The sequence below is a fragment of the Leptinotarsa decemlineata genome, unplaced genomic scaffold, assembly GCF_025532065.1.
Source record: "Leptinotarsa decemlineata unplaced genomic scaffold, Ldec_3_MD MMD2_tig00002082_RagTag_RagTag, whole genome shotgun sequence".
NCBI classification, from domain to species: Eukaryota; Metazoa; Arthropoda; class Insecta; order Coleoptera; family Chrysomelidae; genus Leptinotarsa; species Leptinotarsa decemlineata.
In genome coordinates, this window is record NW_027412573.1 from 4,529,788 (window position 1) to 4,555,966 (window position 26,179).

The window sequence follows — 26,179 nt, forward strand, 5'->3', positions numbered from 1 at the left end:
TTGCAAACAGCCCTTGTACAGCAAACAGTAACTTAATAGGGACGTGTTATAGAAGGAGACAGTGCACGGATATAGATGGATCGCCAGCCGGAAATTGTGCTAATGGAATAGGAGCTTGTTGTGTCAGTGAGTCAACCGAAATGTTTCACATTCAAACTTTGCGGTAAGATAGCGATTTCTCAATTGTTTCAGTTTTGAGAACTTGCGGCGAGACATCTTCTTACAACAGTACCTACTTCACAAATGCTGCTTATCCAACTCCAGTGACTGGAAGTACCAGATGCACTATGACCATACAGAGATGCAACCCTGATATATGTCAGGTATTAATAAATTTTATGTAGTCCCAGAAATACCCGGCTCAACAAAGAAAACACAAAAGTTTTGAAAAAATGTATTCATAATCTCCTTCTGGTTCTATACACTACGATACCGTTTTTTATAATAAGAACTGTCTCGCTCCTCAATAAAGCCATTAACTGCCGACACTACTTCTTTATCGTTGGAAAATATTTGACCACTGAGCCTTTTTTTCAAGTTTGGGAATAGAAAATAATCCGAGGAAGCTGAATTTGGCGAATTGGGTGCATGAGGTAGCAATTCAAACTCCAATTAGGTAATTTTGGTTATTGCATAATGGATTTGTGAGCTAGTGCATTGTCACGGTGAAGTAACACTTTTTTCTAAGCCAAATGCGCCGTTTTTGCCTGATTCCTCCACTCAAACGTTGCAATAAGATTGCATAATACTCGCCTTTGATAGTTTTACCTTTGTAAGGCCGGCCATGCACTTATAGTTTAAACTGTTTTTAAAACTTAGAACTGAGATGTACACAGAAGTGCAGTTCAATTGTTCATTCCTTCAGCTTTTTCCTAGGATTCAAACGGGGACTACTAATGAGCAGATTTAACTTGCCATAAGCAAGGTTCCGACAGATATAGCTCAATAAAGTCAACAATTACTTGGTTTTGTTTATAGTATTTCCAATACCAATTGGAACAGCACAGAGAAGGAATTCCCGACATAGACGTCGGCATATTATTTTTTAGTGGTAGTTTTTCAGTTACTTATTCTTACAATTATAGCAATTGATCACTCCATGAAAAAGTTATCTCAACTGAATTTTTCCACCATGGGTAATTATGAAAAACTTCGAAATTTAAGGTAGTTGATTTCCGAGTCGAAAACTCTAAAATACAAGGAAAACACAAATAATCACACCGAATTCTCGTCAAACATATATTTACAAAATAATTTAGGCCAACAAAATTGCTAGAAAAATCAAAATCCTTCTTCGCTATATTCGAATGAGGTGGAATCATCATCGGGTTGAATAACAATCGGATTTATGGAACTATGCACATAATATTTGTTCTCTTCTTTCATAACGTGGGCCACACATCACTATTACCTACTTCATTCACCACTCGCCTTATATTGTCAAGCACCACATCATTCAAAGTCGGTGACTGATTAAATTTCCGCAAGCTTTCTTTCATTGTGGCCCAAACCATTTCAATTGGATTGAACACACAATAGTATGGGGGCAAACGTAAGAGAATATGACCACGTTTTCCACACATCGAATCAATAATATATTCTTTTTTGAAACTACGTTGTTTTATGGTCGCAAGTAATACCTTTTTTGTTGGAATCTTTTCGGGTATTTCCATGTCATGATTTCCCATGAAATCAACAATATCTGCTTTTTTTGGGTTATTGTTTGGCATTGTAGTCAATAACCGAGAATGATACGGAGCGTTATCCATAACAATAACCGAGTTTGGAGGAATATTTGGGAGAAGCTGCTCACTGAACCAGGTTTCGAATAAAGCCGCAGTCATTTCTTCATGGTAATCAGCAGACGAATCTTTTATATTTTTGGTCGACAGAAGCAAAGCGTTAGGTACGAAACCACTTTCATTCCCGACATGCAAAATTATAACACGTTTTCCCCTACCCAGCCTTATTTGACAACATCATGGGTGTCAAACCAAGTTTCGTCGAGGTAGATTATATGTCTGCTGGATTCTCGGTAGCTTTTCATTCTACTCAAATATTCTTGTCGGAGTTGAACAATGCGTGTCGTTTCCATTATAACCATCCGATTGGTCAATTTTTTATATTTGAAACCACAAGACAATAAGACACCTCGTAGAGTTTCTAAAGATTTGTAATTGTAATCGGGATAGTCGAGTAATTTATACCAAATCATTTTCAAGGTTGGTACTTCATTTTTTTGGTATATACCATAAATTGTTCGCCGAATCACATCTTTTGTAGCACCATCAACGTTTGCGAATTTTTTATTCCTTTGTTTTCGTTTCACTGCATGGTCAATGACATCCCCTATTTTAATTACTCGAAGAACTGTCGAACGAGATAGTTTCGTTAACTCGCATATTCTATTCACAATATTATCATTCTGTGAAGTGTGACAGTTTTCCTTCTTCAAGCATTCATGAATATTTAAAATTACTCGCTGAACTTGAACATGTAAATCCTTATTTTCAAATTCCGGATCCCTGTTGATTGACACAGATTCCTCACACGTAATGTTATCATTTGTTTCAAAAGGTCTCCAGAAATGATGATTATCCTAATTGATTTTTCGGTAATTAACTAGTGGAACCACAACATAAATTCAACATTGGCCACATTTATTCTATAATCGACTTGATGTTGACTCCCCTGAGCTTGAAAAATGTATTTTGATTTTTTACTGCAATATCATGTTCTATCTGAAAAATAATTCTATAACATATCAGACAGGCTTAATTAGATTCTTTTAGTGAAAGAGTGCAATATTTCGTGAAATTGAAATGATTTTATATCTCCAATAAACAAAGCTATTTTTTTTCACTTGGGTGTCAACGGCATCGACTGCTTGGTCATAAGCCTCGTGTTCTGTGTAAATCATGCTGATAACACACTGAGCCACCTAGGTAACATCATGGCTTTTGCACAAATAGAAAAAAATTCTTTGAAAAATACTAGGATTATTCTCAATTATTGCAATTTTCTTCATTCGAATTGAAAAATCTAACGACACACTTCCTGCAGGTCAGAATAGATTTTTTGAATTTCAACTTGGCTCAACCAAATGCTATGGGCGTGTGTAACAGCGATGCTTTGTTCGTTACTGGAGGAGGAGGTTCAGTTCCTGTAATCTGTGGAGAAAACACCGGCCAACACATTTACGTGGATTTCAATGGTAACGATACCATCAACCTCATTATCACAACTTCCGCTACAGGACCATCTTTAGGACGCGTCTGGAACTTTCTAGTGACGCAGATCGCATGCGCTTGTCCAACCCGAGGTAAGGAACCATAGTTGGTACTTTCTCTAAAGTCCTTTCGTCTAATAGATGGTAGATAGGTCCAAAATTATATTAGTTTGATCTTCCTCTACAACTCATGAGGACCATCTTCTTCAATATTTACTACATTAGACAGAATGGCATTCTGAAGAAATTATAGTCAATTGGTTGACAGTAAGGGTTTTGGATGTCCAAGGTGTAATATTCTCACCTGGATAACTGCAATAACCTTTCAAAAGATACCCTACCGTGACTGTGGAATTCTAACAGCCCCACCAGGCGAAAGTGGTTCCCTTTTCTCTCCTCTCAAGTAACTTGCAGCTATCCAGAACGGACAGAGTAGCTCTGGAATCGTCTCTGTGGACCATCTTCTTCAATATTTTCTATGGTAGCCAAGATAGCATTCTGAAGAAAGTACAGCCAACTGGCTTATAGTAAGGTTTTTGGATGTCCAAGGTTTAAGATTCTCACCTGGATAACTGCAACAACCTTTCAAAAAGGTGCCCTACTATAGCTGCAAAATTCTAACTGCCCCACCAGGTGAAAGAAGTTCCCTTTTCTCTCTCCTATCAAGTACCCTGCAGCCATACAGGACGGAATGAGTAGCTCTGGAATTGTCTCTGTGGACCATCTTCTCCAATATTTTCTATGGTTACCAAAATGGCATTCTGAAGGAATTATAGCCAATTGGTTGATAGTAAGGTTTTTGGATGTCCAAGGTGTAAGATTCTCATCTGGATAACTGCAACAACCTTTCTGTATGAGATCATCAGCTTTGTCTGACGACAACATATAGAGCTTTTTACCTCTGGTTTAAGTGAATCGCCCTGAACTGCTTAGGGGGCTTCCTATATTATCATGATGAAGATTCTGGTATTACTGATTGGGAAATTTGGTGCATGGCAGATTCATAGAGATGCTACTTCTTTTGATCTTTCTCTTCTGGAAAGCTTCCTTAGTGACTCTGAGTGTGTTCAGACTTAAATATCCTTTCATTACGAATATTCACACACACCTCAAGATGAGGCATCAGACACCCAACTTCTTTAACACCTCCACTGCAGGGTATGAACAGATGAAGTGATCACCTGCATTTTGTTTGTGAAGTTAATGTCTAGATTGACACGATATCATGAAAACTGAATAAGCAGAGTTACTTCACTGGAAAGTAAGACATTATTGCACAAGCATATGCGTCGAATGATTTTTTGCCCATGTTTAAAGAGTCGACAACTGAAATTTGTCGACCAATAATACTGGACGCGAATCTCATTCTTTCAGAATCCATCTATTCTGTTATAGACTTGTCAAATCTTTCTGTTTTTCTTTGGATCTAGAACTATCGATGAAAGTTACGTTTTGAAGTTCTAAGGATCGTGAGGAATCTGAGAACTTTGAGATATTCAAGCAACTATATAATCATTTTGAAAAATGCAAGCAATATAAGAAAGTGGTATTTTCAGTGATCATTTTGCTTTTCCGAATGGTACCATTGTTGTATTCTGATGCCAGTAGACTTTTGACACTACGAAAATGAACCAGATGCCGGAACGAATTTTCAAAAGCCAACATTTTGTTATGTTGGGTGACAGACCAACTATTATTTCGTATCAAACTTTCGTGCCAAAAAAATATCCACTTTTAGTCAGGACAATTATTTTATTGACAATGTCAAATTTACGTTCAAACTCTTTTCTTTTCAACAACACCATAACAACAATAATTCAACGGTGATAAGATCAAGAAAATAAATAAATAACTCAAAACTAATAAAATAATCAACACCAACTATGGACGAGTTATAAAATCATTCATCGATCCTCATTACTCTATAACTCTATACTCTATAACCATAAATTTGAAACGACATGAAATCATTTTGAAATGACGAATCACAAGCACTACAGGCAAACCTTCGGTGCCTATGCAAAAGTAGCGATTCACGTTGGATTTGAATCGCTGGAGATTGAATTCATTTAGAAAAATGTTTTTAGAAACATTATTTTTGAACAGTGAAGTTCGAGGTGTACTGAGTTGAACCTCGAAACGATAAGCAGCTATAGTCAGCTTTTTGCTGACCGGCAAAAAGTGACACTTTCTTCAAAAGAATATATCCTTATCAGGTCGTGAAGTGAAAGGAAACTGATGAATGATCGTTTTCAGCACCTTCTGGATGTCTTCAATTTTTCAACACAACCACTGGAACTGTTTCAAGTTTCAACTATGGAGTAGGCAGCAACGTTATAGATCCAACAACTGGTCTTCCTGGTACCAGACAACTCGTGAATGAAAATTATGGAATATGTGTAGGAATGTTACCGGGTAGGTGTATTAATTTTTATCCCAGTGTGAAACGAATACAAAATGATGATAAGAAATGCAGGTATTATTTCAATCATCTTCAATATCTGTTCTGTAATACTTTTTCTCCCAGCGTGAAAAGAATACAAAATGATAATAAAAAATTCAGGTATAATTTCAGTCATTTTCAATATACTGAAAAAATTACTGGAAGAATGAAATATATCTTTTCTTCTAGTCAGTTGACTTTGAAAATTGAAAACGACCATCATGTTGAAGCTCAGAGTAATAATAAGACATAGAGTTGCCATGCCCATACCAATTCAATACATGTATTTTGAAACGGGTATCGTACTATCCTTTTCTGTACAACTTATGGGCTAGGGGTGTGGCGGGTAATGAGGGGTTAAGGAGAGTTTGTTTACATTTGAAATAAGTTATTGGACCATAAAACAGTGGCGGTTGATATTCGGAGAGATATTATATATTTATAAAATAAATCATTTCACGTGAAAATGTATTCTGTTCAAAAAGTTCCTACAGGTAATCTTATTTATCATTAATGATCATGGAAATGAGGCCAGTTTTTCTACCACCTACTAGATTTTTATTTATGTATAGCTTAATAAAGCGTGGGGTTTACTGGGTTAAAATTGAATTATTTCAAATGAACTAATTCATAACAATGATAAATGTTAATTTCGAAGGTAATGAACTATGCTTTATAAAATCAGATGAAGAAATTTGTGATTTATTCTCAGATTTGATAAACAAGTGATACGGTTTGTGAGGTCCGATATAAAAAATTTTCGATTAGAAATCATGATCATTTATAATTACGATTGAGGTTTGATATTATTATGTGTTTTCATTCAAAATTGGTATCATCAATGTCAAAAAATAAACTAGTTCGCAGCAAAAAATTATTTTACGAACAACTACAGAGATACATCGTCATAAATGCGAAAATACGGAACTAATCTATCTAGTAGATCGCTATTAGCGATAGTGACACTTAAATTAGTATGACGCTGTCAGTTTGTGAATTTTCGAAATTGAATTAATACTAATTGTGTGTTGTTGTTCTGTTCTTAATTTGTTCCTTTAATAATTCACTTGTTATTAAAATGGCATACACAAATGAGGAAATGGCTGATATGCATTACGTTTACGGTCTGTCGCAGGGGTATGGGTTAGAAGCTTCTAGAAGATATGCTGAACGGCAGCATTCTTCACATATAATATTTACTCGACTTCATCAACGATTACGAGAATATGGTTCATTCGACAAGAAAACGCAGGCTTGTGGTCGCCATCGAGAAGTACGAACACCACAGCTTCAGGAAGCAATACTTAATTTGATTGAAGAACAACCTACTACCAGTACTAGAAAGATTGCTTTTCAGGTAAATGTTGATCATATGACGGTATTTCGAATTTTGAAGGAACAACTTTTATACCCTTACCATCTGAAACGAGTACAGTCACTGTTACCGCGAGACTTTCCAAACCTGGAAATGATTAGAAGAAATTGTGACTTTCTGAAGACGATAGAATTCACAGACGAATGTAGTTTTTCTCGGGACAAGATTATTAATTTTCATAATGACCACATATGGGCTGATGAAAACCCTCACGCTATTGTCGAAACTAACCATCAAGAACAGTTTTCTCTTAACGTGTGGCTCGGAGTTATAGGGGATGATTTAATTGGGCCTCATTTTCTACCTCCTCGATTAAATGGTGAGGCATACGTTAAATTTTTGAGAGAAGTGCATCCAGTACTGCTGGAGGAAGTTCCTTTGGGCGTCAAAAGGGATATGTTTTTCATGCATGATGGGGCTCCCGCCCATTTTAGTCAAGTAGCACGTCAGCATTCAACTGAAACATATGCAAATCAGTGGATAGGTCGAGGAGGACCACAGAACGGGCCCGCTCGATCCCCGGATCTCAATCCTCTCGATTTCTCTATTTGGGGCCATTTGAAGCAATTAGTTTATCATACTCCTGTTCGCGATGTAGGGGATTCAAGAAACCGCATCATCGATGCATGCAGGGTAATCAGAGAGACTCCAGAAATATTTGAGCAAATACGTGGCTCAATGCGCCGACGTCTAGACGCATGCGTAATGTCTGAAGGTAGACATATTGAACATTTACTATGATTTCTACATGTTGTGTGTTTTGTTATTGATAAATTAGTTTTGTTTATTACCCTTCAATCGTTTAATGGAGGTACTAACAATTAAATAACAATAAATCCAGTTCGCATTTATGATGATGTATCTCTTTAGTTGTTCGTAAAATGATTTTTTGTTGCGAACTGGTTCATTTAGGGCAAAAAAACCCAGGAGACATTTTTTGTTCGGAATGAAAAAGGCTATCGTAAAAGAATTTTCAAATGGTAGACAAATGACAAGACAAAAGTTACTTCGGAAATGAATTTTAGTTGTTGCGGTTTCCACCCCTCACAACCATGGGGTAAACCAAATAAATTACTGGACAAGTGTCTTCTTCAGTGCTTGTGAAAAAAATTGTTGTACAAATTTTATGTACCCCCTTTAAGGGGCTGTATCTTAACAAGGGATGCTCCAATGAAGTTTCTTCATATGAAAGATCCTACCTTTTTTTCGATGAGGAATCACCTCCTCAAATTTTTTACACTTATTCAGTTACACCCCGTATAATATCCCTTCGATTATCAACTGAACCAACCTCCACTGTATTATGGTTCAACTCACTTCCCGTAAACAAAGTTATGCTGCCTTCAATGTAAAGATGCAAAAGGCACCTCTTTATTGTCTTTTGTTACTCTGAGTGTTGAAGCTACTTCTGTGAAAGTAGTTGTCATTCATTCAGTTTGTTTTGCCAAATTACAATGGACGGATATAACATTCAACAGAATGTGCAAATAATAAAATTGTTTTACGTTCGTACGTTGACGAAACGCGAGATCTGAGGCAGTCAATTTCGCGTCGCTCTCAATAACTAAGCTTTTCGCAGACCACGACTTGGAAAATTTTGCGTCGTGACTTGGACCTGCACCCGCATAAAATCCAAGTGAACCAGAAACTGAAGCTGAACGACCATAGACAAAGACGTGTGTTCGATGAATGGGCTCTGAAGCAGTTGGCAACTGACCATAATCTTCATCGAAAAAATCATCTTCAGCGATGAGGTCCGTTTCTGGACGATTGAGTACATGAACAAACAAAATTGTCAAATTTGGGACGATACCAATCCATATGAGATCCAAGAGCGTACAGTACATTCCGTGAAAGTCACTGTTTAGTATGGATTTTGGGCTGGCGGCATAAACAGTCCAGATGCCTTTGAGAACAACGTTGGCCATGCCATCACTGTCAAGGGCGAAAGTTATAGGTCGATGATTACCAACATTTTTTGGTCGAAATCGGATGATCTGAACACCAACAATATGTGGTTTCAACAGAACGTCGCTACGTGCCACACAGCTCATGGCACATTGGATATTCTGCAGGAGCGATTTGAGGGCATTGTCATCTCATGTGGAAGTGATGTGAACTGGCCACCTAGGTCGTGCGATTTGATCCCTTTAGACTTTTTCTTGTGTGGTTCTCTTGAGTCGCAGGTGTATGAGAATGAGCCACAAACCGCAGTGGTCCTCAAAGCTAACAAAACCTATGTCATTGGTCAAATTGAGCCTCAGTCCAGAGTCTTGGAAAATTGAAAGATTCGGAGGCGCTCCACCCAGAGAAGTCCTGGTGGACATTTGAACATTCGAACATCTGTTATATTCCACATATAATGGCATTGATCGGTCTTTCGAACGAATGAAAAATTTCGATGATATCTGTTGACTGAAAGTTGAAACAATGTATAAAAATGTAACCTCATAACATATTTAAAATTAGCTGAATGATTTCCAAAATCAATTAAAACAGAGATATGAAACAACAGGTTCAAAATAATTATACAGTGTCACACATAAAGTCCGCATCAAATGGGATTTTTTTTTGTTCATATCCCCATTAGGTTGTGCTTTGAAAATGATGCCAAATGACATGCATATGACCGATCAAGTGATTTTTCTTCCCTGTCCAATATGACATTTTTTCCAAAAAATGTTCAGAAAAGCAGTTACTGCTTGAAATTTCGAAAATCGGTAAAGAGAAAAGATGATTGTTTTTTCATTTTTCACCCATATATCAATTTTTAGCTCTCTAGTACAAATTTAGTTTTTTACAGTTTTTCGAAAATTTGACATTTGCCGATTTCTCAAATTTAGCCAAACCTCAACAAAGTTAGTGCTTTATGCATAACTTATCTTTCCGACGCATTTTTATTACCAATTGCAATTCTAAATACAACTTATTTTGCAAAAATTTAAAACACCAGAAAAAATTATGCCAAAAATGATGCAAAGTTGATACAGTTTTTGAAAACAGATAAATATTTCACTTCATTTCTACTTTTTGCGAAATAGCTTTATACATAATCATAATTAAAAAACAATATCAATGAAAAGTCAATAATAAGCAAAATATTTTATTGTCATATGACATTTGTTGAATAACTCAAAATAGTGTTTATCAGTTTTGGATTTATAATAGCTTATTCGTTGTCTAGTGTGTTGTTAAAAATGCTGAATCTTTAAGAGAAAATTGAAATCGTTTTAATATGCGGCGAGAATACCGGTCACCGACAAGTAGCTGATATTTTCAATGCCAGACATCTTGCAAGAAATATTCATCAGTCAACAGTTAGTAGGATAATAGCTGAGTTTAAATCTACTGGCTCGGTTGAGAGTAATTTTAGAAATGCCCATCAGCCTTCTAGACATACTGAAGAAGTGGAATTTGAAATATGTTTGGATGTCGTAGAAGATAAAAAACAAGTATTCAAGATATTGCAGATAGAACAGAGTGTACGACGTATTTTACACAAAATTAAATTTACGCCTCATAAACCGAAATTTATCGATACATTAAAAGAAAGGGACTTCGATATGCGCTTGTATTTTTCTTTTTGGTTTCAAGAGGAAAAAGAAGAAAATTATCATTTTCCTTATCAAATTTTATGGACAGATGAAGCGACCTTCTTTTCAAATGACGTTGTGAGCTCGCAAAACTGCAGGTGGTGGGCAAAAGAAAACCCACATTTCGTAATCGAATGTCGAGATCAATATTCGTTCAAGACGAATGTATGGTGTGGCATATTAAACGATCAAATTATAGGACCATACTTTTTTAGACATAATTTAAATTCTGCGGACTACCTACACTTTGTGAATACCGAACTATCTGGAGTTTTGGATAATATGCCCCTTCAAGTAAGAAATGTTGTGTGGTATCAGTGTGATGGTGCACCTATTCATACTACAAGGGTGGTCAAAGAGCGTCCTTTGGAAATATTTAGGGGCAAAGTAATCAGTCGCAATATGGAACACTTTTGGCCGCCTAGATCTCCTGATATAACCCCACTAGATTTCTTCTTGTGGGGTTACTTAAAACAGAAGGTGTATAAGCAAAGACCTTTTTGAGATATAAACCATTTAGAGACAGTTATTCGAGAATGTGTTGTAAGCACGAAACCCCGTAGTATAAAGAATGCAGTTAAAGATGTTTTAAAAAGGACAATTGATTGCATTGGATGTGGTGGAAGGCACACCGAAATGTGACTTTTTATTTTGTATTTCTATTGGTATTTACATGGTTTAGGCATATGTTTCGATTTGATTTAGTGTTCTTAATTTAAATTATAACTTTATTTTAACAGATGTTTGTTAGAATTTTTTACGGTTTAGTTTTCTAGGCAACAAAATCTAAATTGATTTCTGAAGTGATTTTGGTCATTCATACCTCATGAAAGATATTTAGTAAATGTGAAATTACTTTTGTATAATTCCTTCCTTTAGTTTAATTGCGTTGTAATTTTTCGTAATTAGTAAATCAAAGTTTAACTGAAAAGTGCAGTAAAGAATAAATTATTGACTTTTCATTGATATTTTTTTTAATTATGCTTATGTATCAAGCTATTTCGCAGAAAGTAGAAATAAAGTGAAATATCTATTTGTTTTTAAAAACTGTATCAACTTTGCATCATTTTTGGCATAATTTTTTCTGGTGTTTTAAATTTTTGCGAAATAAGTTGTATTTAGAATTGCAATTGGTAATAAAAATGCGTTGGAAAGATGAGTTGGGCAAAAAGCACTAACTTTGTTGAGGTTTGGCTAAATTTGAGAAATCGGCAAATGTCAAATTTTCGAAAAACTGTAAAAAAACTAAATTTGTACTAGAAAGCTGAAAATTGGTATATGGGTAAAAAATGAAAAAAAAAATCATCTTTTCTCCCCACCGATTTTCGAAATTTCGAGCAATAACTGCTTTTCTGAACATTTTTTGGAAAAAATGTCAAATTTGACAGGGAAGAAAAATCACTTGATCGGTCATATGCATGTCATTTGGCATCATTTTCAAAGGACAACCTAACGAAGATATCAAAAGTTGCTTTTGATATCTCCATTATCAATTGAAAACTGCAAATACCATAAAATTTTCAAAATATATTCATTCGTGAAGTATCCTTATTTTGATTGATATTCGGACAGTTATTTCTCATGTATATCAACCCATGAATTACAGTCCATTTTGATTACTTTGTTATCCCATGCTTTTCGTGACTATTACCATTCATTTCGTTAATTAATTTATTGAAGGTTCTGGCTCCTAAAAAATAACAATTTCGTTTCTCTGTTGTTTTCTTTCATTTGTTCTGTGCTACAGAACCTTCTACATTGTTCCACATATAGTAAATAATAACTGAAACAGTTTTCTGACAAAAATTTCCCCATTCAAGGTTTCTGTTCTATTCAGTGGAGTTCAAATGGGTTCCTAGTATCAGGAATACCAGGAGCTGGTTTTGATGCACTGACCAATGGTGATTGTACCAGTGACTTCATAGTGATACCGAATCCTATGTACCAAAACGGCACAGCTGTCAACTCTGACAGATTTTGCGGTACATCTTTGAACACTGTAGTTAGTGAGTATACATTTTGTATGATTCGTATGCATGCAGGTACTTAGGTGTTTGTGTTTTTTGAGTCACGAAAAATGGGAAAGTTTTATTTACCATTTTTTATGATGAACTTCTACCACGTAGTAACGGCTACATCCACCAATTTAAATCTTTTGAACTATTTCTCTCTGATCCTAATCTAATATCTAACGTTTATACCAAAAAATGAATATAGAAATTATTATTTGAATTAGAAATGGTCAATTTCTAGGAGAAAACAATTTTTGAGAAAAATGCAGACAACATTTTTTTTCAAAATCGACGGGTACCGCTTCTTTGATTTTCAGTCGACAAATTTTCAAAACACTGTTTCGATTATCACCACTGCTCATAGTATGTACAGTTCCAAATGCAAAATAATGACAATTACTTATTCATAAATCCCGTGAATATTATCGTGATGAATTTTCTTTTATTTTCAGCCTCATCCAAACCATTTGTTCTCACTGTAGTCACAAACGGCGATGAAGTCAATGATGTTGCTAACACTGGATTTTCTCTCAGTTTCATGCAGTTACCATGTGCAAACAATATGTTCCTTGGATGAGCATTGATAATACACATTCATTAAATTGAAGTTTTCCAAAAATTCATGTGTATTCAGTTAGTAGAAAAAATCATTAGAGGGTTATTCACCAGAGCTAATATTTTATGTGACTTTTTGTGCCTCTGTCATTTACTATCTACTAATTCATCATATCCATCATCAGATGAGAGGGAAGTATGTGAATTGACTTGTGGTTCTTGGTCGAACGTTATATTGGTGAAACGGAAAGAACTTTCTCCAAAAGAATAACGGAACCTACAAGTAGTTTTTCGAACGAGAAGACCTATTCAACATTTGAAAACCAATATTGAGGATTAGGAATATGAATAATTTTTCCTTGTCGAGTTTGATTCATGATGATGGAAATGGTAATTAGGATATATTTCAATTGAGGTGATATGGGGCAACGATAGTACTTGTTTCAATTGAAAGGACAATTTGATAGGTTGTTTTACAGAAATGGTAAAAATGTATCAGTTAGGTAAAAAAAAGTGTCATGATTCAAATTATCATAATTTATGAGAAGCACGATGTGGTAGTGTGTTATTTTGATGAAAAAGCAAAATCAGATCTATTCACTTCAAGCTATTTTTTTTTCTAAACTGAGCACTTCGAACGTCAAAATTCTAAAACTCATCAGATGAATAGAGATTAATAAATTAGTTTGGATTACTTTTAATTGAAGTGGTATTCATAGTGTGATTCTTACGTTTATGTGTCGCCAAACAATATAGAGGACATTATTTTCAACAAAACTCGATTATTTTTAAATTAGAAACTTTTGCAAGAATAGAACTGAAGGTTTTTTCAAGCACTTTGAAAAGATTCTATAAGATTCACCTGAAAATGCATTTGTTTTGGTTCGTCACGTCCTAACCTCCAATTTTAGCATTTGATGTATAGAAACCAAACTTCAACTATCTATTACTCCATTTGTATTGAATCTTACCTTCTTCTATGATGAATTGTCAAATGAGTCTATGGAATATTAGTGTGCCCAGTAAATCAAACAACTAACTGGAATGAATTTTTATTTTCATTTCTTTCATCCTACAAAAATATTCATTCCACAAGACAATTGGGTGAAAGTCATGGAGAAACCTGCATTTCCCATATCACCTGTTTCATCTCCATTTGTCACAACCGTCATCACGAAGGGCTGAGAAAAAGCTGAAAAAAAATCTCCATTAGAGACTATTCTATCTGGAAGTTCATTTTTGTAAAGCAAATTCAAATCCAAGATAGAGTGGATGTAAACATTGACATGCCCTACGCACATGATATTGAAAATCCCAACAATTGGCCAGGGTCGTATTCAGAAACAACATCTTGTTGATCGCAAATGCTATATCATACTTAGGAAAACTTTTGTATAATAACGAGTGAAATGCACAAATTTTGCAGTTTAACGGGAAAAATGCAGATAATATGTGTAATATAAAAAGATTTTCATTGGATTTTTCACCTCGCACTCATGCATTATATGAAAAGAGACGTAATTATTTCTTTATTGATAATTTTTATTTTATGTAACATCAAAAGGAATATTAATCAAAATTATTCAACTGGATGAATTTGTCTCTTCATCAGTAGTGTCATCCTCACCAATATGAATTATCAGTGGCTCGATTTGTGCCTCTATTATGTTATCAAGCTTCCACATCTTTATCTCGACTTCCGATATCACATGCCGAACACACTTCTCCCATTTGTCCGCTGGGACTCTTTTCAAAGCCTCATCAAAAAGTACTTTGAGATCTGAGAATTTGAATGTGGTGTTATGCTGAGCTACAAAATTCTTCCATCCGCCCATATTAACTAGATGGGATTGGTGTCGCAGTGGTATGGAGGCAGGCGAAGGACAATTTTGTTTTGGCCTGCCGCCATCTCATCAACTATATATTTTTGGTATTCAAGCTTGCACTCCTTGACAATTTTTAGTAGCTGTACTCTTAGCATTGAGTCTTCAAAGCTAATATTCTTTGATCGCAGCCAATTTTGGATTTCAACCTTCTTTGAAGACGTTGTCGGAATCTTCTCTAACCGTCGCGAATGATAAGGTGCATTGTCCATTACAATCACAGCATTATCCTCCAGACGGGGTAGAACTTTGGGAAACCACTGTTCGAAAGATTCACCGTTCATTTCTTCGTGATAATCTCCAGTTTTCTTCGATTCGAAACACCACAGGTCTCATTGCCGATGTGACAAATAATAAGTCGTTTTCCTTTACCTGAAATTATGAAGAGGTATGTAAGTAAATAAAACAAATACGAGGGTTACTTTTTATATATTGGGATTGAGGCAGGTCTTAATATAAATAAAAGTTTACCTGATGGATTTGTTAATCCGGTGGATAGTCCCTCTAGGAAGGCCCTCCTAGATGAGGTCACAGTTTCATTGACCCATACTTTGGGGGTAGTATGACCTGCATTAACCCAGGTTTCATCCATAAAATGAATTGTTCTCTGTTGTTCCCTATAATATTTAATTTTGGTCAAATACTCTCTCCTCCATAACACAATTTCCTCTCTATCCAATAATGAACTATTGCGCCCTAGTTTTTTCCATACAAAATTCAAATGTTTCAATACTTTATGGAATGTTGACCGCTCAAAACTTGGCAATAAAACATCTTCATGCATTTCTGTGAGTACTTTGTCTATCGTGGGTATTTCATTTCTGAAAAAGTACTCATGCACTTTCCTCCTGATTGCATCTTTATCAGCATCATCTATTGATTTTATAATGGTTTGACGATTCTGATTTGTATTCGGTTTGAAAAATGTATGATTTTGTTTATATTCCTGTAAAACATTGTAAATCGAAGCGCAACACACTCCAATTTTATCGGAAACTTTCGATACGACTTCGTTGACAGTCGATGTCTCAATTTCTTTCATCTCTTTCTTGAACACATTTAAAATCACTTCACTCAAATGTCTTTTTTTGGATCGTTTCCTGGCTGAACTCAGAGGATAGCTCACAGTGTCATCAGCAATGTCTGTACTGTACATCTTGAAAAACAATTCTAAACAATATACTATAACGCACGCCACACAAACATGCAAACGACTGATTACAATCCTGTGCTGGTACCGAACTCGTACAAAGAAGGCGAATTCACCAATGAACGCTGCCCTTTCCATCTGACACTGGGCGATCACGTGAACATCACGCTTCGGTTTTGTTTTGTTTTACTCTATCTTGGATTTGGATAGACTTCAGTTTGCGAGGATTATGAAAGCCAAAACTTTATAGATTCACAAAATGTGCGTATTATTCAAACAACAAATTACAAAAAAAACAATAACTTTTTCTTCTTTCATGATATGTTTACAACAACAAAGATCTTGAATGGAATAACGAAATACTCAACAAAACACGTATTGTTCATGGCATCCGTGCTACCTGCCATTCAGAAGATTCGAAAACTCATGGTGCCGCATGTTATTCAAACATCAATTATATAAAAATGATTAACTTTTATTTAATGTCGTCCAAAAAGATAAAGAGACTTTAATGAACTTTTATATATTTGGGTATCTTCATCTCATTTATCTCACATATATTTCATGAATACGATGATCATTGGTTTCAGTATAATATAGTTACAGCAAGCGCCAAACGTGATGGTGAGCCCGCCCCATGCACATAAAACTCATTTTCAATGTTACCCCCACTACAGCTCTTGTGAGACATACAAATTCTCTGTACAGAGGCGTATCGTTACTCGCCCTCCAATGTAAATGAAAAACTTAAAATAGCAATATCGTTGGAGTGGCCAGAAGAGTGAGCTGTAAGAATATATTTGTAAAGCTGAAAATACTGACTTTTCATTGTTTGTATGTCACGGATATACTGATATAGGCCAAAACAGAGCTGACCTTATTCAGAGAGCTGGGAAACAGTGCCAAATCACCGTCTCCAAAAAACAGAACGTTGCCCAAAATACCTGGTAATAATTTTGTTCAATCATCTATCAAACTGTTACATTCCTTTGAATAAATTGAAAATAGTAGTCAAAAATATATTATTAAAAAAGCGTACTACTCTATAAGTGAGTATTTAGGAGACATATATTTTAACTGAGTGTATATTTTATGTAGGCACGCATACATATTTTCATATATTATATTTTATCATACCACTTGTTTTTATTGCTTTTAGGTGTTTTTATGTATGATCTGTAATCTGTTTATAATTTAAGTCTCTTATTTGTATTATCGAAAATTCGCGTGGACAAATTGTTCCTGACACCTGACTTGTTCTGTATTATGTAAGAAATAGTAATAAGAACCAATTACAAATGATTAACCACCAATATTGATTCCTTGTACATGCTTTTATGCACTTAGTTACATCAACAACTATATTAATTATATTGACTACAATTTGTGTAAAACGTTTTTAATATTAATTTATCTTATGAATATTTTTTTAAACTGGTACTGTAATTTACTGACTCGTTCTATATTATGCTAGATGTGATCTTGAGAACTAATAAACTATTATTATTGTTATTATTAATGCTGTTGGTGTTTGGTATTGTGTTGGTACCTATAATACCACATCAAATATGAGAAGAAACTATAAAGAAGTCATGTTCCATTTGCTCCCCAAATTGAAACTGATTATAAGTACGACATTTTCCGGTAAGGGGCTTATCGTATTCCAATAGTAATTTGGTTGAGAGAGTCTATACCTATGCAATCGCTCGCCATCACGTTTGGCGCTTGCTATATGTAGAATTCCATGTGTATCCTTCCTATAAAGTCAATATACTTTTTATTTCTATTGGGTCTGTTTGAAGACTGTTTCAGTTCTGATTCAGAACTGAAAATCATAAAACATGGAGTACCGCAAGGTTCTGATCTTGGACCCCTGTTGTTTATCATCTACATTAATGACCTATGTTTTCACATGAGGACGAAATGTCAAATTGTCCTATTTGCGGATGATACCTCTTTCATCAGTTCAAACAGCAACATTTCACGTCTTCTTGATAATGCTGAAACCTTGATGACTAAAGCGGAAGCTTGGTTCTCTTGGTTCAATAACCTTCGACTGAATGAAGGGAAGACACAAAACCTCATAATTTCCTGTAATAATCAGATCACGTTAAGTAAGCATTTTAAATTGCTTGGGGTTGTTTTAGATGATCGTTTGAACTGGACTCCTCATATAGATATATTGAGTAAGAGACTATCCAGTCTCTTATTTTTGCTTAGACAGCTCAGGTACTGCCTCAATTCGAGCATGTTAAAAAATGTTTATTTTGGATTATTTCATTCTGTGATCAGCTATGGTGCGATTCTGTGGGGTAATGCTGTTGATTCCTCAAAAATATTCAGGTTACAAAAACGCGCAATGAGACTATTAGCTGGGGCTAGGTATAGAGACCACTGTCAACCACTGTTCAAAACAATGAGGATTCTACCACTCCCTTGTGTGTATATATACCAAAATTTACTAGAAATCCATTCAGAAAGGCAGAATATACAAAAGTTTCTGGCCTGCATCATAACACTACCCGGGCTGCTACGGCTGATGATTTAGTATTGCCACGTTACAGGTTGTCCAAATCTGAGAAAAATTCATTAGATTTTAAACTATATAATAAATTGCCCTGCGAATTTAGATCCATGAACGAGAAATTGTTCAAAATTAATGTAAAAAATTATCTTCTCGAACATTGTTTTTATTCTAGAGACGAGTTTATTCAGACAAAATTTCAATTTTGACGTGTATTACCCAATTTATGTGATTGTGATATATTTTATATTGTATACCTGAAGGCTTTTTGATAATGTTATTATATATTCATTCAATATGATATATTAATTGTGATTGACTTGCTATAAACCATATCATGTATGAGTTACATAGGTAAATAAATATCTATCTATCTATCTATAATTGTCATCAGTATTATTATCATTATTTTCTTTATTATTATTATTATACTGCTTACACATGGGTCTCCATAAAAAAAATGTGTGGTTCAGTTCAGCCCTTCCAAGAAAAATTCTGAATGTTCCTTTATCATATACTTACTCTGGAGTGTCACGAAGGCATTCCCGCAAAATCTGTCAGAAGTCAAAGCAGTGCCGTCGGGAAGAATGGGACCAGGTATGACTACAAAATCTGCCGTACATGCTGCCCCGGTTTGTTGAGCCGCCGCCGTGCCTATTGTTCCATCTCCTATGAAAGTATAAGTATTGTCCGAAACGGTAAAGGTCATCGTACCAGCGGTTTGAGCCCATTGGATTCCACAAAAACCTGAAAAAATAATCGTGTAGCAACATGAAAATCAGTTTGGGGTTATAATTTCAAGAAAGTAATTTGTCTCCAAAACTGCTGAAGTAAAAATTAACAGGTTCATTTCTATGAAAGAATATCCACAGTTCTGAAAAAGGCTGGAGTATAGTTTAATAAAATAGCAATAATAGTCACCTCTTATTGTGGCAACGCAAATTCCATAATTCATATTGACGAGTTGTCTGGTGCCGTTCTGAGGTGCAACAGAACCATAGTTGAAACTTGTCACTGTCCCAGTTGTGGTGTTGTAGAACTGCAGGCACCCAGAAGGAGCTATAAAAATAGAGTATGGTTAACAAACTATACAATTTCCATTACACCAGTGCATTTCTTTAATGACCCCCCCCTTTTTATTTTTTGAACAGGTCAACTCAAAAAATTGAAATTTGGGATAATGAAATCAATGCATGAATACTTCATTTTGAAGTTAAATTGACAGATGAAACTTTCAAGATGGCGACTAGGCGCCATCTGGAAAAAAATATTGAATAGAAAGGGTGGTCTTGTTATACATCATTTTGAAGCTCCTGACGAATATTTCATAACCCTAGAATATGAAGACAATATCTTTCACCTACTACAAAATGGCGGAACATTTAATAATTTCCTGAAGACAAACACATTAATATCGATATTTTTAGAAAACAATCAACAATCTATAAAATGGTCGATTCTCGTCTATTGGAGGAAAAACTTGAAGCGATTTTTATTTACGGTGCGACGCGTAACTTTCACGACACCGAAAGGATTTTCAATAAACGATTTCCGAATCTTCCTATCTGTAGAAAATATTTGAGGGAATTTGTAGTATCCAAATTCGCAACTACCGGTAGTGTACATAAAAAAAAGCCCCTAGGTCATCAGTCCATTCCGGAAGAATAGCAAGTGCAAATAATTTGTGAGATGGTAGTAAATCTTGAACAGTCTACTTATTCCGTCTCGAATGTTTGTGAGGTGTCTCCTTCTATTGTGTGGACACTTTTGAAGAGGAATAGGTATCATCCATACAAAATTGAATTGAAACCATTGCAAGGCATCTTCACAGACAAAATTGCCGTTACCTATTGAAGTGACACCAACCCTCACGTTTTCCGGGAAACACATACCCAATATCCAGAAAAAATTTACGTTTGGGCAGGAATATTGGGAAACCATATTGTAGGACCTGTATTTATTGATCAACCTTCAACAGGGGAACTGTATTCGAATCTGCTGGAAACTACTGTTGACCCTCTCATCACCGACATCGTCGAAGCGAATCCTAATGGATTCGATATAGATGTTTCATTTCAATAAGATGGAGCACAACCACATCACTCCATGCAAGTAAAAAACTATTTGGATGCTACTTTTCCCGGTCGTTGAATTGGCCGTCGAGGTCCTACGAATTGGCCAGCCCGCTCACCAGATTTGACACCTTTGGACTTTTTTTATGGGGCTATTTGAAGCAAAATGTGTACGAAACTGAACCTGCTTCAATATTGGATATACGGCAGAGAATAATAAATATTAGTAGCGATATTGACGTTACTGTGTTCGAAAATGTTCGGCGTGGAATATTGGATAGAGTTTTTATATGTCAAGAACTTCAAAGCAACCATTTCGTAGTGATGATGTAGTTAAATGTCAATGTATTCAGGCAAATACTTGAAGTTCCGCCATTTTGTTGTAGTTGCAGATATTGACATTATATTATAGGGTTGTGAAGCATTTGTCAGGAGCTTCAAAAAGATGTGTCATAAGACCTCCCTTTTCGTTACATTTTTTTCCCAGATGACGCCCAGTCGCCAGCTTGAAAGTTTAATCTTTCAATTTTTCTTCAAAATAAAGTATTCATGCTTTGATTTCATTATCCCAAATGTTATTGTTTTTGAGTTGACCGGTTCGAAAAATAAAACATGGGGAGGGATATTAAAGAAAAGCACTGTATCATAAATGCTCAGAATATGACAGAATATGTTGGCCGTGTTCTGCAGACTTTTGGCTGAACGTTTCGTCTACAACTGCGGTATACAGTATCAACGACGTTGAGTTGACGAACATTTGAAAATCGTTTTTGATTGTATTGAAATCAACGTAAAAATTCAATAGCCAGTTGAAATTAGACAAACGTGTTTTTCAATTCATTTCATTGAAGTGGAATCAATCTGATTTTCGAGTTCCCATTTTGAAATTTTCAGGCTATAATCAACACAATCTTTTTGAAAAAAGCTTCAAATGGATATATCCTCCATCAAAACCCTGATTTTGCATTTTCCCGACGAACATTCCAGTCAACACCAAATTTGCCATGACGTCATTCATACTTCTCGATGTTCTTGGATTTCATGTTATTACCAGGGGTCAGATCTGGAGAATATGGCGGATGGGAAAGCAATTCTAATCCCAATATCATCAATTTGTTTTGATGTTTGTTGAAATGCAGTTTTACATACATCATCACGGTGGATGGCACGTTTAATGTGCCATCCACCGTGAATCAGCCTGTAGATGACTTTAATATTAGGAAGTAGAATTATATATAGGTAATGATCAATGAGTAAGATGATTTTTAATGAAAAATTGGGTTGATATAAAATATTTTCAACTGTCATTGACTTTCTACCCACTGATGTGCTGATTTTTGATTCCAAGAAGCACAATGGAGCAGGTATTGATTATATCTGAGAAGACATTTGATTGTACTTAAATCTCAGGAAGCTATGTTCATAAACAGAAACCAAATTGTTATTGCTCATAGTAAAAATCAGAATGGTAATTCACTAACCTCTATAAGGGCAGTTACAGGCAATCTGGGACACCTTTATATTCCATGCCCTAGAAGCAAACAATCCACTGCTCCTAATAGATATAGTAATGCTGGTGTTGCCGTTGAAATCGACGTATATATGCTGGCCTGTATTTTCTCCACATAAAATGGGAACATTAGAAGCTCCCCCAGTTACTATCAAAGCATCCGTGTTACAAACGCCCATTATATTTGGCTGAGCAAGTCTCAATGTGAGGAAGTCGATTCTAACCTGTGAAATGATAGAAACAACCAGTTATAACTTTAACAGATGATACATATTTTTTACTGCAGGAATGTACACCTTGTTCATGAAAAATATTTTTCAAAATAATAATTACTATCCATCGTTTGCAACTTCATTGGCGTAGACTTCGTGGTTTCGGTTTTTGACAGCAAGAAAATTTCATGTATTCGAGTTTGTTTTATAACAAAATCGTTTCACGAACTATAATCAACCAAAGTTTCAGGAAATGGACTGAACAGTATTTTTAGATTCTTTCCTGAAGACTGGTTGACGTTTTTTCGAATGTATATAACTTTTAGCTTCATGAACCATTTAAATGATAACTGATGAGTAGCCACAACTGTGGCTACTCATCGTTGTGACTTTTTCATTTGAATAACTGAGTGTTTGTGGAAAAAACCCCCTGAGAACGTTTTTCTAAATGAATTTATTCTCCAGCGATTCACATCCAACATGAATTGCTTCTTTCGCACAGGTGCCGCTCTTAAAGCTCCTGAAGGTTTTTCCTGTAGTGCGTGTGTTCTATCCTTGCAAAATAAATGTAACTGAATATCTTCAACTTACCTGACATATGCTTGGATCGATCTTTTGTATAGTATATGTACAAACAGAACTAGCTGCAAACCCAGTCGGAAATCCAGGACTTACAAAGTAAGTATTATTGAGTTGAGTTGATTCCCCGCAAGATCTCTGAACTGAAAAAAAGTTATAACTTGAAAATTATGACAAAGTTCACATAATTATATCCTTATATCGTTGGATTCAATAAATATAGTCATTATATTCATCAAACATTCAAAAAAAATTATTGAGAGAACAAAATTATTAACCTCAGAGGAACGAAATAGTTTCAAAATGAGCACTTCTCCCAAACGCCAGAACTGAAATACTCTTCTCAAAGTGGCGTTTCACCAACCAAGTTTGCGATTTCACGACGTGAAGTATATGTTTATGTTTACTGTCAGTTTTCTTCATCTCCTGAAGATGCTAACTTGTTTGGTGAAACGAACGTCGAGGAAAGTATTGCAGTTCTGATGTTTGTATGATAATACTTCCGAAGTCAGAGAGAGGAAAAGCGTTATGAACGTTATGAAAAGTTTCTTGTAAATTTTTGCCTATTTGACTATTTGTTCCTCATCAAAATAGAGTAATGTTTTAAAAGAATAGTTATTCAGTATCGGATGCCGCCACCGTTATAAATAACATTTCTGAGCATAAAAATGATTCCATTAGGTTGATATAGTTTTTCAAATTTGTTCATAAGTGGGGCAATTCAATAAATGGATAGGACATTCACAATGGATTTGAATAACTGAAGAATAAATTCATTTGAAAACACGTTTTCAGGTAGTTCATTCCACATAAACGAAGTTATCCAGATGAAAGAGTTCTTAATCAGTGGAGTTTGAGGTATACTGAGTTGATCCTCAAGACGATGAGCAGCCACAGTTCATCGTGCATTTCTGATATGTGCTTTCGGGCTCTGTAACACGAAGGAAGGTCTCGAAAAGGAACTAGACATCATCAAAAATGATCTTCAACGGAATGGCTACTCCAAAGCGATGGTAGAAAAGTCCTTGGCTAAAAGACAGCAGGAGCCTCGCAAGGAAGAGGAACTATCACAACCAGTGCTGCACTTCCCTACATCAGAGGATTATCGGAGATGATTAGAAGAATTGGTTCCAAGTACAATATCAGAACCTGATTCAGATCCAGTAACACTATCCGTAGCAGCATCAGGAATAGCAGATCATGTTTGGATCCATCAACACAACATCGAGTGGTCAAAAGCTGATATCTTGCACAGAGAGGAACATTGGTTTAGGAGAAAATTCAAGGAAGCCGCTTACATGTTGTCCAACAACGTATTCATCTAAGCCAGCGTAGAAATACGCAACATATGGAAACCCATCATCAAGCGAAAAATGGCCAACTCCCGCCAAACAGTCATCTCCCACGAAACCAGTGAAGCGGAAAATGGAAAGCGGGGATAAGTGAAAATACTCGAACCACCTATAAATAGTCATCTCTCGGAGGAATCAGTCCAGTCATCACCGGAAAACGATTGTAGATATTAACAATCGAAACATCGTGAACTAATATGACTTGGAATCTCTCCACTTTTTATTTTTATTTTCCTTTTTCATTCCTTCATTTTTATTGTTCTATTTTGACTTGTATTTTATTTCACTACTATTTCATTTCAGGTTTATTTTGGTTAATAGAATTGTTATTTTCAGCTATTCATTTTTAATTTTTCCTTTTTAGTTGTTTCAGGGATTTCAAATCATTTTATATAGTAGACAATGGAAGTCCGAACTAGTGAAATTTACTCGGAAGCTGATAACATGACAATAATTCTTTTTCAATACCAAATCACTTACTGACACAGCATACTCCTATGCCGTTTGCACAGCTCGTAGATCCAATTCCATCGAAGTCGGCACACTGCCTCCTTGTATAACATGTTCCATCTAAACTTCCTGATCCAGTACAGATACCATTTTCGAATCTTACTACACCCACGGGAAAGAATGGAAAAAACTCTGAAAATAGAAACGTATTATTAAGTAATGTCAAAAATAACACTCTCTGATGAAAATGTTGAAAACAATTCAATCTTCATGAAACTGAAAGTTTTTTCAACAAACGTTACTCTGAGACCATAAAGTGATGTGAGTATTTGTTGTTGGTCGCGGAGGTACCCCCACAAGGACTTCAGAAGTTTATGTTCATCAAACAAAAATTGATATTTATCCGCTAAAAATATTCAAAAACTTTCATCTACGATTATTTTTCTATATTTTATATATTAATTTTTTCAACCTTGAACTACCGTCGATGATTTCCACGCCCCAAGCCTTTCACCTGTAGCTCTGTTTGTTTGTTTGTTTCTATTTTTTTCGTTAATCAGCTGTTGCCCCCATACGAACGACAACTCTTAGAAGTTGAGAAACTTGTGCGAGCTAGGGACTAACGAGGTCTTACCTTCTAACGTGTGATTCTTAACACGGTTGCACAATCATCCCAGCTTCAACCAGATAAATTATCTCTAGAGAAATATCTGGTCGAGAAAGGAATCGAACCCACGTTCTTCCGATCGTGAGTCGGGTGCACTACCACCGCGGCCAATTCCACCAATCCGATCATTCTTCCTATATCTAGTAGAACGAAGAATGCAAAAGCAAGGTTCACTGCTATGAAAAAAAGATCAGGCTATATCATCTGACATCCCCTCAGATGTGTTTCTTTGGATTTTTTCGTGCATTTATTGAAAGATTTTGGTTTCGTTGATGAAGTATAATAATCGATGTTAATATGAAAGATATCTTGTGAATGATATCCTTGAATTTAATTTTATTGCTCTGACTAGTACAATAAATATTTCGAGTGTCATAACTACTTACGTTTGGCTGTTCTTTCCAGGGCAGTTCCATTTTCGAAATATCCTGCTGCGTCTATGTTAAAAACGGAACAAACTAACAGAAACACAGTTCGGAATGACACGAATGAGAAACCCATTGCTGTGTTATGTTCGAAATGATTTGTGGCTTTGAGAAAGGTAGATTCATTAACACATTTTTTTTATTTGGT

The 26,179-nt window shown here is 35.5% G+C and overlaps 2 protein-coding genes across 2 annotated transcripts; one reads left to right on the forward strand and one right to left on the reverse strand.

Annotated features, from left to right (window-relative positions):
• Positions 1 to 14,282, forward strand: LOC111504952 (uncharacterized). The gene is made up of 6 exons (XM_074176870.1): positions 1 to 126; positions 193 to 323; positions 3,064 to 3,322; positions 5,486 to 5,644; positions 12,461 to 12,646; positions 13,105 to 14,282. The coding sequence occupies exons 2-6, from the start codon at positions 288 to 290 to the stop codon at positions 13,227 to 13,229; spliced, it is 765 nt and encodes a 254-aa protein (XP_074032971.1). The 5' UTR covers positions 1 to 126; positions 193 to 287; the 3' UTR covers positions 13,230 to 14,282.
• LOC111504950 (uncharacterized) lies at positions 14,268 to 26,179 on the reverse strand. The gene is made up of 7 exons (XM_074176869.1): positions 25,993 to 26,179; positions 24,970 to 25,131; positions 23,150 to 23,280; positions 22,318 to 22,570; positions 19,686 to 19,823; positions 19,287 to 19,511; positions 14,268 to 14,399 (listed from the first exon to the last, which is right to left on the reverse strand). The coding sequence occupies exons 1-7, from the start codon at positions 26,105 to 26,107 to the stop codon at positions 14,275 to 14,277; spliced, it is 1,149 nt and encodes a 382-aa protein (XP_074032970.1). The 5' UTR covers positions 26,108 to 26,179; the 3' UTR covers positions 14,268 to 14,274.

Coding starts and splice junctions, on each gene's coding strand:
- LOC111504950 (XM_074176869.1), bottom strand. CDS start 26,107: ATGGGTTTCTCATTCGTGTCATTCCGAACTGTGTTTCTGTTAGTTTGT. Junction 23,281..24,969: donor CATAGGAGTATGCTGTGTCA/GTAAGTGATTTG, acceptor ACTTTTTTTCAG/TTCAGAGATCTTGCGGGGAA. Junction 19,824..22,317: donor CTGTAACTGCCCTTATAGAG/GTTAGTGAATTA, acceptor CTATTTTTATAG/CTCCTTCTGGGTGCCTGCAG.
- LOC111504952 (XM_074176870.1), top strand. CDS start 288: ATGACCATACAGAGATGCAACCCTGATATATGTCAG. Junction 3,323..5,485: donor ATGCGCTTGTCCAACCCGAG/GTAAGGAACCAT, acceptor GATCGTTTTCAG/CACCTTCTGGATGTCTTCAA. Junction 12,647..13,104: donor ATCTTTGAACACTGTAGTTA/GTGAGTATACAT, acceptor TTTTATTTTCAG/CCTCATCCAAACCATTTGTT.